The following is a 16,215-nucleotide window of genomic DNA, read 5'->3' as shown; positions in this document are numbered from 1 at the left end:
GGTCAGAGGCGGTGCCAGTTCTCTTGCACATTCTCATAACACACAGGCTATCCCATCCAATCCTATATATATTGACAGTTTCATGCTGTCCACATCCTCACTTGCATCCCCTGGACTCTAGTTTTAACTATGACTATGTTTTGCCTTTTTGGACTCTTGTCTCACACAAAACAGCCTCAAATGTATTGTGTAATTCATCAGTGACTTTGTACTGAACTGCTATTCTTGTTGGTTTGCATTCTTTTGCTATAATTAGCAATATTCCTTCCAATCTGCTCTCTCATCTTCCTGAAAATACAATAGCCATATATTCTTAGCTATATAAACCTCTGTCAACCAAATCTATCAGTAATGCTAGTTAATGTTTGGCCAAGTCAGACTAACCAAGTCAAAACTTCACTGTTATTCTTGATGCTTTACACCTTTGTATACATGAATTGTGGTATCCCTCATGATCCTAAAACTATCCTTGCATCTTCTAACGATTCTTCCATTGAGATTCGAGAATGCAAGAAACTTCATTTCTCATTTTTTGCTCTTTCCCATTCTCACACTCACTCACTTGCCTTAAAAGGTGCTTTGTGCCTGCATGCACGCACACACACACACACCTGCATTCTCCTCCCCTTAATAATTGTTCTACTTCTCTGATTTTACACTTCCAATTTCTCACTGAACAAGACTTTCTCCAGACACCTAATCCCAGTGCCATTCAAATGCAGTCAATATCATAGAAATACTTTCATACATCAAATTTATTGCACACATCCACAAATTACACTGCATTCCTCATGTACAATCTAAGTATTGATTCATTTGCTATTATGGTCTAGTTCACTGCTAACATATTATTATTAATGCCAGCCCCTCCAAGGAATCAAGATCTATCACCAGAAGTCTGCACTCATGCAAAAAAAAGATATCAGACAGTGCCTGAAACCTATTCACAGTTTCCTCACTCATCATCTATTCTCAATGCAAAAAACCTGCTCCTAACTCTTTTTAACATCTTTACATAGCTTCCAGGGATGGCCTCTTATTCTACTCCTGTCTCCCTCTACTCTATGACAAATCTCCTTCACATCAATCCGATAACAATCCAGTTTGTATGTCTCAGTCATATTCCCTGTTCATATATTTACAGTGCTCTGAAAATTGCATTCCCTCAATCTGTCTTCATATCCTACATTCTATAGACTTGACAGTGACGTAGTGAATCTTTTCTGGATAATTTCTAGATATCCTCATCCCCTTGAAAACCAGAAGACTGATCTGTGCACAAAGTTTTTATTTATGGTTTTCACTTATACAAGTGAAACATAACCTATTATCTTCTGCATGTCAAAGTTCTCAACATGTAATGATGAGAGATGTCAAGGAATGGAAGAGTAACTGATCAATTTTTTTAATTCTGTAATCACTGTAGCCATTGGATAGGAAGATGTTGTGTATATGGTTGAGTTCAGTTGAAAGAGAGGTTCCACTGGGACAAAGATTATAGACTCTATTGGTTAGAGTTTTAATGATATCACAGTCAAACTAGAGCAGATGGGGTTGGATATTAGATTAGTGCATTGGATTGGATACTGGCTATCTGATAGGTATCAACAATTTGTGTATGGGGGGGTGCGATATCCAGGAAGAGGAAAGTCACTAGTGGAGTGCCTCAGGGGTCTGTTTTAGGGCCATTATTGTTTAACTTGTATATAAATGATATTGGTGAAGATTTGGATGGAGATATTCAATTGTTTGCAGATGATGCAAAGTTGGGACGAACCATAAAGAGTAGTGAAGATTTGTGGCCTTGCAAGAAGACTTGAACAAACTGAGTGATTGGGTAAGCAAATGGGGATGTGAGTTCAATGTTGCAAAATGTAAGGTTTTAAAATTTGGATAACAAAGATGGGATGCAGAATTTATGCTTGGTGAGAATATATTGTTGGAGGTAGAGGAAATAAGAGATCTGAGGGTGATAGTGGATAAGGATCTAAAATTTAGGGGACATATCGCCAAAATTGTGAAGACAACACAAAGGCTTCTGGGAATGATGCGGAGGACACTGACGTGTAGAAGTAGGGAGATTCTTGTTCCTTTGTATAAGGTTTTGATTAGGCCACACATGGACTATTGTGATCAGATTTGGTCACCGGGTTTTCAGAAGGATGAAAAGATGTTGGAAAGGGTCTAAAGGTGACTGACTAAGGTAGTTTCTGACCTCTAATGTTGAGTATGAGGAAAGATTGAACAGATGTCATTTGCAGAGTCTGGTGGAGAGGAGGAAGAGGGGAGATATGATAGAGACCTACAAGTTGGTAAGGGGTTGTTATAAGATCAATGGTGAAGAAGTTCTACAGAGAATAGTGGGAGATCAGGGGAGAACCAGAGGTCATCCCTGGAAACTGTATAAAGAGGGTGTGAGAGGCAGGTTTTTTTTGTGCAGAGTTGTGAATGATTGGAATGCCTTGCCTGAGAGTGTGGTGTCTGCGAGGAGTTTGAGTGTGTTTAAGACACGGTATGATGAGATGTGTGTGTTATAAAGGGACCTCCCAGATGAGTCTTTGACTCCATGAGGTCTTGGGGGTAATAATAATAATAATGTTGAGAGGGATGGTGGTGGGAAAGTTTGTGAATATTGCCTGTGTGAGTGGGTTTTCTATATTCAGTAAAGGAAAGATTACCATTCAGAAGGTTTGTTACTAAGGTATCTAGGAAGGATAAACCATTGCTATTTTCCTTTTTCATCGTATTCTTGGATGTTGACTATTAAAGTGACTGAGGAAGGACTCTAATGTGTCTGGGCCATGAATACAAATTGAGAACACGCCATCTATGTACCAGATAAAAGATTTGAGATTTTTTAAAAAGATTTTATCTTTTAAAAAGATTTAAAAGATAAAAGCCAGGTTTGAGAGGGGCCGAGTCTATGACTCATTTTTCAAAATTTTCCATGTAAATATTAGCAATGGGGCGGGACCTCTATCTGTTTGTAAATTTTGTTCTTCCAAGAAAAATAACCAAAATTGATGGGAAAGGAAAAGAGATCTAGGATATCTGAAGGAAAAACGTTTTTTAAGTGTGTTTAGGTGTCATTTAAGGGCATATTGGTAAACAGTGAGGTGATGTTAAAGCTTACTAATGTATTATTTAAAGTTATATTCTCAATCAAGGTTTTGAAATAGGTAGAGTTTTTTTAATATAGGATGTGGTAAGTCTAGTGAGGGGGGGGGTAAGAGAGTTTGCCAGCTGTTTTGACAATTTGTAACATGGAGCATCAGTGGAATCTATTATAGGTCTTAGTGGGGAATTAGATTTGTGGATTTTTGGTAAACCATATATCTATATGGGGTGAATGAGAACTGAAGAGTTTGAGTTTTTTTGTAATGTCCAGTGGCCAGGAAGATATTTTTTTAAAGTAAGTTTTATAATTTTTTAACTTGCTTTTTTGGAGGATTGTGATCTAATGGGGATGTATGTAGCACAATCTTGGAGAATAATATCCATTTTCCAATTATATTCCATGATGTTAAGGATGACTGTGGAAAAGGAAAATAACAATAGTTTATCCTTCCTTGGACACCTTCGAATGATATCCTTTCCATCACTGTATATAGAAAATCTACTCACACAGGCAGATACATCCACAAACTCTCCCCCCCACCCCCTCTCAACAATATGGCATCATTAAAACTCGAACCAATAGAGCCTATAATCTTTGTTCCAGTGGAACCTCTCTTTCAACTGAACCCAACCATATATACCACACCTTCCTATCCAATGGCTACAGAGATTACCAAATTAAAAAAATAATCAGTTCTTTCCCATTCCTCGAACCATCGCTTAAGGATTTCAGAAACGCCATTACCATCCCCTAAGGGTTTGGCACAATGAAAAAAATAGCCAGGTCATTAAAAAGATACAACATCTACACGGCTTTTAAGCTGGAAACTTGGTACCTTTATCAGTTCTACCAAATATCGGCTCCCTCCTTTCTCAGTGCCTGGAGTATATAAAATGCCCTGTTCCTGCAAGTTGGCTTACTTTGGACAGGCAGGTAAATCAGCCACTGTCTGTTTAGATGAACACAAATCTTACATCTACAATCACGACTATAGTCAATCTTGCTTTGCAGACCATGTATTAGACACACCAGGATCTTCAAGAAGAAAACTACCATGCTTCACCATAGTAAATTTAAAAAGGAAAGGCTCTTTTTAGAATCTGCAGCAGCACTCAAAAACCAACCTAATCTAAACAAGTATGGATGCATGAAACTTCCCGAAATTTGATAAACAATAATCTTAAGAGGTCCCAGTGGGGCACACCAGCTAGATAGGACTTTAGAGTAACACATGTATTTCATTAAGTATTGTGTTGTCTTTTTTTGTGTGTGTGTGTGTGTGTGTTACAAGTGTTATTTGTACTCACTGAAGATGTCTCTGTGACTGTTGGAAGCATTAAAATTAGTTTTTAATCCTTTTCTAGTGCTGTCAATATTCCATTAAACCTCCAACATGATGTCCTTCCAACACTTAAGCCTTAACAATCAGTTTACCAGCTTGTAATGTCGCATTTCTGTCAAAGGCTTTTGAAAAATATCCAGTGAATTCATCACTTTGTGGTAGAATGTAAGCAGATTGCTAAAACATGACCTCCTCCATTTCTGAGTCCATCCCCTCACCAACTTCTATCTCACACTTAATGATAACATCAGACACACAGATTGCCTATGATTTAGCCTCGGTCTTCTCCCCTCCCCTGCCTTTGTGAACTGGAACATGTTTCACTCTTTTTGAGACTTATCCTGTTTCAAGACTCAGGTTAAACAGGTGTACCAAGGGTGTCGTTAATTTCAGAATTCTTTCAATACAACTGGTGATATATTGTTATGTCCTATTGCCTTATTAACATCAAGTTTACTAATTTCTCATATTCCTCCTGTTCATTAACTACCTCCCTCCTAAACCACATTCTTTATACTCAAGCTTCTAATGATTTCATTATCATGAATGCAACATCATTAGAAGCTTGAGCAATCCTTCTAGATTGCTCAAATATTTCAACTTTATCCTCAGCATTGGTTACTAATATATCATTTTTTTTCTTTAAATAACGAAACCTGTGGTGAGATCATAATTAAAAGAAACACACGTATAATTTTAATTAATTTTAATCTATCATTTTCATCCACTAATATCATCCTCCTATAGTCATTCTTTCTTTCCTCTGTTTGTCACATATCAAAAGAACTCACTAGGATTTTTATTTCATTGATGGGATTACTGCTTATAGTGCACTTATTTTGTCTTTACCAACTGAGTCACTTTTCTGGCCTGCTCTTTGTACCCTTTGTGCAACTGATTATTATAAATATTCATCTTGTGTTACTTCCACATTACCTTATTCTTCCAGATTCATGCTTAATCTCTTTATCCATTTTATTCCTATCTTATTTAGCCTTTTCACTTTTGAAATAGGTCACTTAGATATTGCTACTATTAAATATCTTTTTACCAGCACCCAAACAGCATCTGTTTCCTTTCTTTCTAACCCCTCTTTCCATGCTATATACAGCTCCCAATTGTCTCCAAGTGTTTCATAATCACTGGTCTTACACACTACATTCACAATCACATTCCCTGATAATATGATCAGATATAAGACTATCAACCGCCCCTCACCTTGTGACCTCTGTTACATATTGCCTAAGATAATTGTCCATTAAGAACTCAAGAAATTTATTCTCCTTATTTCCCAATGATATCTCTTCATTCCATTCAATGTTATTCTAATAAAAATCACCCATATCCCCCCCCCATAATTTGCTTGCTAAGCCAGTTTGTACATTTCGTTATCCAGTAATACTCAACTAAATATCTCATCCTGTCGATCACCACCTCATACCATACTAATTGAAAACCACTGTTACTATTTTTCCCCTTAAATCTCAACTTTGTGAAGACATAATTCACCTGCTATCATCACTGGCACTCTTTCTCCCTTCCTGTCCTCATGAAAAACATCATATTCTCCCATTTCTATTCCAGTGAAGTTGTCATTCTCATCCAACTGTGTTTCACTTATTCCAACTATTTCAGGTGAATGAACTTAATCACTGCAATAATAATGTCATCACCCTTATTTCTAATTGTTGTGGCATTCATAAATAAGCATGGCAGTTAATTTCTTGGTCTGTAACCAGTCCTACCCATGCCATCCCTCATTTGTGGCTGCTCCACATATACTCATGTTCTCTCACTTTCATAACCCTTTACAACATATATCTCCCTAAATTCGACTCTCTTCCCATGCATCCCATTCCTGTGCTGACCATTCCCATGCACATATACATTCATTACTGCTTCTAGAATCCACTCTCCTTACACTGTGTCTTCCTGACTGCCACAACTCTCCCTATTTCCTTTTCCAGCTTGCATTCCTGTTTTCGCATTCTTATCTCCCATCCATTCAAAAACGTTTGGTCTCACTTGATCCACTCTCGTGCAAGTTCGTATCAGTTCTGATCCCTTTCTCATATCACTCACTACACTTACTTCCAGCAACAGTCTCCAGTTGATTTGCACCAAATCCATTCAAATGCAATCCATCTGTTTTATACAATTCTATTTGCCCTTTGAATACATTCCATACATCAATGAACTGCACACAGATCTTCTATCATACCATTCATGATTTTTGACCTCATCCCACTATTCAATATGCAAGTTGAAATGTGCACGATTTAAATAGATTTGTCACTCAATATATTTGATTCATTAATCATCAATGAAATGTTACCGTTTGATGTAATGGTTTTATTAGCCATATGTTTCTCATTTCACCACTAATACAGTTCAGGATGTTAATGCAAGTGTTAGTTGAATGAAGAATATGACCCATGTCAATTTGATTTAATCTTGTAGGTCAACCTCTGATTCAAAATGATCATTCCTATCATCATTTTGATGATAAGAATGATCATTTTGAATCAGAGGTTGACCTACAAGAGGTTGAACTGTCCTTATATGTGATGCAAAAAATTTTTCAGGTTATTATTCATTTTAGAGGAAAGGATTTTCCTGTTATTAATTTTTCACAAGATAAATTTTTAAACACAGTTTTATAACAGCTTTTCAAAGCTGTTTCTTATGATCAAAAATTTTCTTATGGAATGAAAAATAAAAATAATTTTGAAATTATAAATTCATTTTTTCATTGTTAGGCCAAGAACTTTTCAGACCACCTTCATATTTTGCATGGAGAGTGGCGATTGAGTGGAATGTGCTGCCTCATTTAGTCGTGAGTGCTGAGTTGCCTTGACAGTGAATGAATTTAAGGAGAAGTATGATAGGTATTGTGAGTATCATGGTTAGTATGGGTCTCCCATGATGGACGTTCTGATTCTATGGAGATACCTGTATAATAATATACACCTGTATAATAATAATTGCCAGCCTGACTGGCCGAGTGGTTAGCATATCTGCTCTCCAGTCAAAAGGCTGCGGGTTTGAATCCTGCCATGGGCATGGATGTTTGTGATTGTCTGTGGAAATACCAGTGGTGGTCGGTGGTAGATGGCATTGGTGTAGTTGCAGTCATTTGGTGGATTAAGTTGGTGGAGACAGAGTTGTAGAGCAGGCGCCCTCCCTCGATGAGTCTATGGACTTCCTGGAAGTGTCAAGTAATAATAATAATTGTTATTTTTCCTTTCCAAAAATAACCTGAGGGTATAGTGAATTTGAATTATTCAAATTCACTATACCCTCAGGTTATATAATTACCCTTATTTCCAAGAATGTGGAAATAAGGTCATTTCCACATTTTCAGGTGGAAATGTGACTAAATAAGATTGTTTCTTTCATTGATGCATTGTAGCAAATAATCATGTAATTTGAAGCTGATCATAATGTCTGAGTGTTTTAGATTAAGAATTTTTTTTATTAAAATTTTAAAGCAAATAGAATATTTAACGAAGGAGGAAGAGTTGCCAGTGGGTGGGGAGGAAGCAATTTTGCTGACTGTCTGGCAGGTTAGTAGGTAGGGCTGTATGCTCTCAACTATAGGATTAAACACAGTGTTGAGTCGAGAGCAGACAGCCCTACCAATTTGGGACCTCATATATCCCAGGTAGTTTATACATGGTAAGGATTTAGTTTTTTGGTAATTTCTTTGGATCAAGATGTAATTTTTTAAAATGATTTATACACATTTTTTCTTTTGGTGTGAGGGCACTAGAGTGGGGATGGCAGTTCAGTGTTGCAAAATGTCATCATCATCATCATGCGTATCAAGGATTTAGCCCTAGCGTGGTCTGTTTCCGGCCTTAGAAGTCATCTTTTAAGAGGACGTCCTGGTTTTCCTTTTCCTAATGGCTTGTACGTTAAGGCTTGTTTTGGTAATCTTCCTAATTTCATTTTTTCTATTACTGATTCTTGGTTTAATTCTTTCATAATTTCTTCATTGCAAAATGTAAGGTTTTAAAATTTGGGAAACAAAGATGGGATGTAGAATTTACGCTTGGTGGGGATATATTGTTGTAGGTGGAGGAAATAAGAGATCTTGGGGTGATGTTGGATAAGGATCTAAAATTTAGAGAATGCATTACCAAAATTGTGAAAACAACACAATGAATTCTGGAAATGATGTGGAGAATACTGACTTGTAGAAGTAAGGAGATTCTTGTTCCATTGTGTAAGACATTGATTAGGCCACACATGGATGGACTACTGTGCATAGGTTTGGTCACCTGTTCAAACGGATGAAGAGATGTTGGAGAGGGTCCAGAGGTGACTGATTTCTTATTTCTGGAATGTTGAATTTGAGGAAGGGTTGAGAAGATGCGGTTTACAGAGTCTAGTGGATAGGAGGAAGAGGAGTGATATGATAGAGAGGTACAAATTGTTAATGAGTTGTTATAGGATCAGTGTTGAGGTTTTTCATAAAATTGTGGGAGATCAGGGGAGAACAAGAGGTCATCCCTAGAAGCTGTATAAGGAAGGTGAGAACAAGGGAGTGAGAGCAGGTTTTTTGCATTCAGAGTTGTGAATGATTGGAATGCCTTGCCTTGAGAGCATGATGGCTGAGAGAATTTGAAGGCAATGGGCTGTGTGTATGAGAAAGGGGACCTCCTAGGTGAGTCTTTGACTCCATGGGAGTCTTAAGATAATAATAAAGGGCAAAATATAAATTTCGTTACTATACTGCTGTAGGTGAGGTTTTCCAAGAAAGATATGGGAGGTTAGCAATGTATGATAACATAGATTGCATTGAAAGATCACATGCCAGAAAGGAAATGGAATTTTAAGTAATTCTATTTCCAGAAAGGAAATAGAATTTTAAGTAATTATTAAGAAATAATTACTTGAAACAGCATGTTAACATGTTCGCTGCCAACTACGAGTATACTCGTTGTTGGTATATGAGCCCCACAAGCCAGCTACAAGTATACTCGTATGACTCTTACCGCCAGCAATGAGATTACCTGTCTGTACTGACCTTGAAGAAGTGAAAATGCTTGGCATGTGGAGCTAGCAGCAAAAACTGTGTATACTCGTAGATGGTATATGCTCCTCACAAGCCAACTACGAGTATACTTGTATGTCGATTACCCCCGGCAACGAGATTACCCGTACTGACCTTGAAGAAGTGAAATTGCTTGGCGCATGGGAACAAACTATGCCGAAGTAGCATGACAGTGAACGTGTTAAAGAGAGGATTCAGAATTTGAGAGTGCTGGATCTGGTTATAGGATCAGAAGAATTAACCATAATTCTTTTGGGGAGAGTACTTGACACATGTGAGTTGCAGACAGAATTTTCAGTTAAAAGGAATGTATGTGGAACTATAGAGAAGGTGATTATGACAAGTTTAAGAGGTGTCTTGAAGTAGTGCCATGACAAAGGAATCTGCTAAGGATGTTAGCATTGTATGGAAGGTGGTCAATGGGTATCTAAAACAAACAATACCAGAATGTATCATTTAGTAGGAGCTGCAAAAGAAGAAATTTTTTTGGAGAGTATATAAGGAGAAAAGTAGTCTGCAAGCTCACACACAGTGCAAAAGTCAGGCAAGAATGGTGACCATGGTGGTAAGGAAGGTAAAATCAGAGTATGTGAAAAAATTATCTGAGCAGGCCAAAGGAAATTCCAAAGAGTTCTTTTTCTGTGTTGTAAGTAAAAGGAAGAACGATTGTGGGATGATGACTTTAACAAGTACTGATGGTATTCAGATGACAGAAGCAGATTTGTCTATCACCTAAAGAAAATCACAAACAACTATGCTCATGGCAGGATTCCACCCTGCAAGTTGGAGAATTTTGTGAGGTTGCATAATTGGTTGATAGGCAGAAAAGAGAAGATATAATAGAAACATTTGTTACTAAAAGGGTTTGATAGGATTGTACTGGAAATTGATGCACTTGGCTAAGGAGACAGAGTACAGGGTCCTCCCTGGAAATTAAGTAAGAAGAGTTTCAAGAACTAGATTTTTGGTTTGGAGAGTGGCAAGTGAATGAAATGGGTTGCCAGAGACTTTTTGTGAGTGCACTGTTTGCAAGTACTTTCAAGGGTATGATAGATTCTGTGTGGATAGTGTGGGTCCTAAAATATGTCTTCAAATTCCACCAAGGTTCCACACAATACTAATATGTCAGGGGGAGTTATTAAATACATAATTTCAGCAAATCTGATGTGTCATTGATATAAATTTTGATTATGACATATAAGATGTGGCCATATCAGTGACTTATAATGATAACATCCTTATCTGTACTTGTTAATGTATTCTTCAATAATCAAGTAATCCTATCAATCCTGTGTGAGCCACCTTTGCCACTCTGTAGTGTGCTTTCTGAACTTAACCCCCCCCCCCAAAAGCTAGTTTCACCAGTTTACTGGAGAACAATTCCATCAATGTTTAACACATACACTGCCTGGAAAGGAATCAACAGACACGCCATTAAGCAAGGTGCATCATGCCATGTAAAGTCACGTGTTTGTAGCCAGCATAAATTGGAGGAATATGATGTCATTGCATCTATCTATCTATATCCAGGCTGCTAGAAAGAACTGATGGAGTTTGAAAGAGGCATTGTGATAGGATGCCATGTTGCATTCTTATCTGTTTGGCAAATTATTGACAAATTAAGCTATCCCAGGTCAATAATCAGTGATGCCATACTGAGATGGAAGCACAAGGAGTCTACTGCACCCTGTGCTTCCATCACAGTGGATGACCCAACACATTCACCAAATGTGACCGTAGGGTGCTATGAAGGATAATATGTACAAACTGCCACTCGTTGGCTGACACATTGAATGCAGAGTTCCGGGCATCAATTGGAACATGAATCTGCACAAAAACATTCAGAATCAAGGCTTGCAACACAGATTTCTATGGTAGGACCACAATATGCATGCCCTACATTACCCGAATCAACATGCAATGTTGTCTTCAGTGGTGTAAAGTGCATGTACAGTGGGATGTGGAAGCTTGGGAAGATGTGTTGTGGAGCAGTGAATCATGCTGCACCCTCTACTGAGCAGATGGACGGATGTGGTGGATGGCTGGTGAATGTATGGTCCTGGTTTGACCTTGGACCTATGTTTGTGGTACCATGAACATTGAACTTAATTTGATTCTGTTTTATTCTGATGTGCGTATGTTATTAATGATATTGTACTGTAATATTTCATATTTCATGTAATGCTTTAACTACACTAGCTTTTATTCATCTTGCATTTTTGTGTAAGATGAATGGAACTTTTCTGTGGAACTTTCTATGGAACTAACCATTGTTGCTTTCAGCAAGACAGTGTGCCATGACTGTACAATGATAGTTATGAGGATTGGCTGAGGGAATGTGGACTGCAGAGTTTGGTGGATAGAAGAAGGAGCGGTGATATGATTCAGACTTTTAAACTGTTGAGAGGTGGTTACAGGGTTGACACTGGGGAGTTTTTTCGCTTGGTTGAACAGCAGGAAGGAGTGATGACAAGAGATGTTTTGTAACATCCCTGGAAGTTATGAAAGGAATCTGTGAGCAAGAGGGTGAGGAGTGGTTTTTTTGTATGGAGGGTGGTTGAACCATGGAATGCATTGCCTGATGGAGTGGTGAGAGAGCAAGAACGGTCAATGAGTTTAAGGAGTGGTATGATAGACTTTGTGTTTGTTAGGGAGGACCTCACCTCGATGAGTCTTGATAGACTTGGTGTTTCTTAGGAAGGACCTCCCACGATGAGTCTTTTGACTCCATGGAGGCCTGAATAATAATAATAATAATAAGGCTGCTGCTGTAACTTCATAGTTTGTGGACATGAACATCACCATACTTGACTGGCCTTTACAGAATCCTGATCTCAACTTTATTGAACATCTCTGGAATGAACTGGAGCATACAATTGCTGCAGCCTTTGCAGCGAAAGGAGGTCTACAGCTTAAGTTTGGCACCAATGCTGTTTGTTCTTCATGCTGTGGTGTGAGAAACAAACAGCTTCTTTCCAAAGTGTGTAGCTTGTAATTGCTTCGCAAAATGCATAAATTTCCTTTTCACATTAAACTGGCATCCATTACTTTTATCCATGCTTCAGCTTATTTAAATAGTTAATCAAGGCTCTATACATATGCCTTGATTAACTATTATTTTATTGAACCCAATTTTGCATCAGCAGCAGCAAACAACTGAATATTTCTCTTCAAATAATTTCCTATATTGCTGATGTACAAATTAACAGCAGTGATTTAAACATAGAGCTTTGTGGTACACCACTGATCATCTCTCCCCTGGATTCTGCTCCTCAGGTACCACTCTTTGGTATTTATCCATCAGTCTTCCTTATATCTATTCCATTTGCTCCAGTTTGTGTAATGAGTTTCATGCAGTATTATGTCAAACACTTCACAAAACTCAGCACTTACTCCCTTGATCCAGTTAAGCCAACACTTATAAAAAGTTATTAAATTAATTATTATAGCCTGATCTAACCCTAACAAAGCCAGACTTCATCCCATCCCCCCCCCCCACACAATTATTATTACATCTCCATAGAGTCAGAAGACTTGTTGCAGGAGATCCATTATTCACCAAGTGACCATTATTTGCACAATACCTATCATACTTCTCCTCAAACTCATTCTTTGATAAGGCACTCACAACCACCTCTGGCAACCCGTTCACCATCCTCCAAGCAAAATAATCTAGTCCTGTTATCCTTGCTAATGATAGTTAGACAATTTCTATGAGTGACCTGCTCATTCTCTCCCTTCCTGCCATGTACTGAAAAAAAGTCGTCAGTGTCAATCCTATAAAACCGCTTTAATAAGTTACATACTTCTATCATGTCTCCCTTTTTTCCTATCAACTGGTTTTTGAAGCTTGTATACTGTCTTATTCTCACAGGAAGTATTCCATAAACCTGCCACAATCTTTGTCACTTACTTCTGGATCCTCTCCATTGCTTCATTTCCACAGAATATCGTATTCTTATCCATCTGTTACTGAATTCTGTCTTTTAACCAACTTTTCCAGTACATTTATCATCACAACTAAGATGCTGATTGATCTATAATTCTCTGCTACAGTTTTGGAGTTTCCTTTATACAACAGAAGTAATTTGCTCTTATTCTACACCCTTCAAACTTTACCAATGTGAGACTTAAGTTAAACAGCCTCATCAGTGGCAATGCCAATTCCTTTGCACATTCCCATAATTGTGCAAGCTGATGTTCCAACTATTACTCATCTATTTTGCCTCCTTCTGTTACTTCACTGTCATCAGCACTCATTAAGGTTATCCTTCCTTAGTCATTCTTCATTTTACTTGACACATAGCAAAAGAACTTTCCTTTGGCCTACTTTGCTAATTTCTTCTCCTAATCTGACTTTGCCTTCCTTACCATGCTGGTCACTGTTCTTGCCTGTGTCCTGTACTATTGTGATCTTGCTTGGTCACCTTCCTCCTTATATGCATCATACATTTTCTTCTTCTTTTTTTCCTTTCCTTTTCTTGTTTTTATTTATTTATTTATTTTTTGTATGTACTCCTTAATAATACTACTCATCCATCTGACTCCTACTTGATTTATTCTCCTTACCTTAGATATACAATCTGATACTGCTTTCTTTAGATATGCCTTGACTATCTCCCATGCACTACTTCAAACTGCATTTAAGCTTGTCATAATCACATGCCTTGTAGTTTCACAAATATCCTCTAACTAAAAATTCAATATTTGGCATCCTCCTGTGTCAAGACTGCATGATCACTCTCCCCGATCAGAAGCAATGTGGCTAGCATGGCTATGAACAATTTTTTTTAATCCTATGACCAATACTTCAAACCATATTAACAACTCATGAATACATATTATGAATTTACTGAAATAAGATTTTTTTTTACTGACTTATCATTTAAATTCTAAATAAATACAGATATCAAATTTCATATTAATATTTTGTTTGTAGAGAAATATCAGAAGTTCATAATTTAGATGTGACACTTCATAGAGATGACATTCTTGGACCTGTGATGGACTACCTTACATTATGTCCAATTAAAGGTAAATGTACTGTTATGAGCCCTAATCTTAATTTAATACTGTTTTAATCTGATGTGGTTATCTTATTAATGATACAGTACAGTAATGCTTTAACTATAATAGTTTTTATTCATTTTACATTCTATAAATATGAGGAAAAGATTAATAAAATATTATAACAGCAGTTTCCCCTTAATCCATGGGGGATGCATTCCAAGCTCCCCCCCGTGGATACCTGAAACTACAGATAGTACTGAATCTTATATATGCTATATTTTTTTCTATACATACCTATGATAAAGTTCCATTTATAAATTAGGCACAGTAAGAGATTAACAACAATAAATACAATGATAAATGAGATTAAATCATGAGCTATCATATATGAGACATAAACAAGGAGTCCGATGCATGTCCCCTTTCAGCAACTCTTTTTAATATTTATCTAAATGGAATAAAAATATCCACCAAGGTATTAAGCTTTCTCCTATTGTGAACTTAAACACTCCTTTTTTCCGATGACCAAATAATTACAAATTCCGAAGATAACTTACAGAAAGGTATTTTAAATTTAAATGAAATAGCTAAAGATTATGGAATGATAATATTAACAGAAAAATCAAAAACTATGGCCTTAGAAGGACAAGATCCAATAAGAACTAAAATAGTAGTAGATAACAAGATTTTAGAACAGGTGAATTCATTTAACTACGATGATTACATATGAAAAGATATAAACCTAAAAATTGCAAAATATTTAAAAATAACAGGTTGTTAGATATGAAACAGGTGACCTCATTCTACATGACGTCACCATTCCAGAGTCTAACAGAAATTAACCATAATTTGAGCATACTTATCATATCATTTAGCACAGTGTAACTGTGTTTTTGGAGGAAATAACATCTTGCAAACTAAATGTAGAACTGTTTAAAATATAATTAATGCATCTATATATCAAATGTAACTAAGTCAATAAAAGGGGCAATTGTAAGAGTAATTTTCATAATGTTCTACACGAAAAGGAATGCCAATAATTCAGCAGGATGGGCAAAGGTCGCCCTAATGCTACAAGAGGAGCGTAAGCGCCTGCGGGTGTTACATCTGAGAAAATATTATTATGCATGTATTCCCGGAATTAGAAAGCCCCGTATGAGGATCGGTGAGGTCACCCAGTCGGGGACCAATCGACAAGATGATAGGAGAAATCAAACTCGGAAAGGTGGCGCTCTTGGGGAGCGTATATAAAACCCGCAACACGGAGAAAAACCACCCCGTTTTGTTTGTTCCTGTATTCTCACCATGTGCTACAAGTGTTCATCGTGGTTCAGTTCTTAATTTTAAGAGCTGACCTTCGAGAAGTTCCAGCATGGCACCGTCACAGAGCACGGCAAGATTGAACGTAGGCCGTCAATGAGAAGAAGCGTTGACGTAAATCCATAGCAAAGAAACAGCGCCCGATTCAGGAAGAGCACGTGAATCCCACGTGGCGGTAGAATCAAGATAGCCAGAATCTTCACAAAGAAGGAAGGATGGAGAGAAACCGAAACAGTGTAGATAAGTACTTTCATATGTTCTAGCCCCTTTTAGAGAAATTGACTAACAGCATGGAAAAGATTGTATTTCAAATATGTGATAAAAGGAAGTATGAAGAATTGAAATTTATGTGGATAACTCTATACC

The 16,215-nt window shown here is 37.3% G+C and overlaps 1 protein-coding gene across 1 annotated transcript in view; it reads left to right on the top strand.

The window, feature by feature from the left end:
* LOC150098146 (uncharacterized) overlaps positions 1-16,215 on the top strand; it is a 186,854-nt gene that overhangs the window by 146,101 nt on the left and 24,538 nt on the right. The window contains exon 6 of the mRNA XM_090406307.1: positions 14,459-14,553. Coding sequence (XP_090262433.1) covers positions 14,459-14,553 — 95 coding nt within the window. The remainder of the gene's footprint in view (positions 1-14,458; positions 14,554-16,215) is intronic.

The sequence above is a fragment of the Typopeltis vanoorti genome, chromosome 16, assembly GCF_054136105.1.
Source record: "Typopeltis vanoorti isolate ZY-2024b chromosome 16, IOZ_Tvanoo_1.0, whole genome shotgun sequence".
NCBI lineage: Eukaryota > Metazoa > Arthropoda > Arachnida > Uropygi > Thelyphonidae > Typopeltis > Typopeltis vanoorti.
Note: the sequence above shows the minus strand (reverse complement) of the source record. Positions and strands in the feature narration are given on the sequence as shown.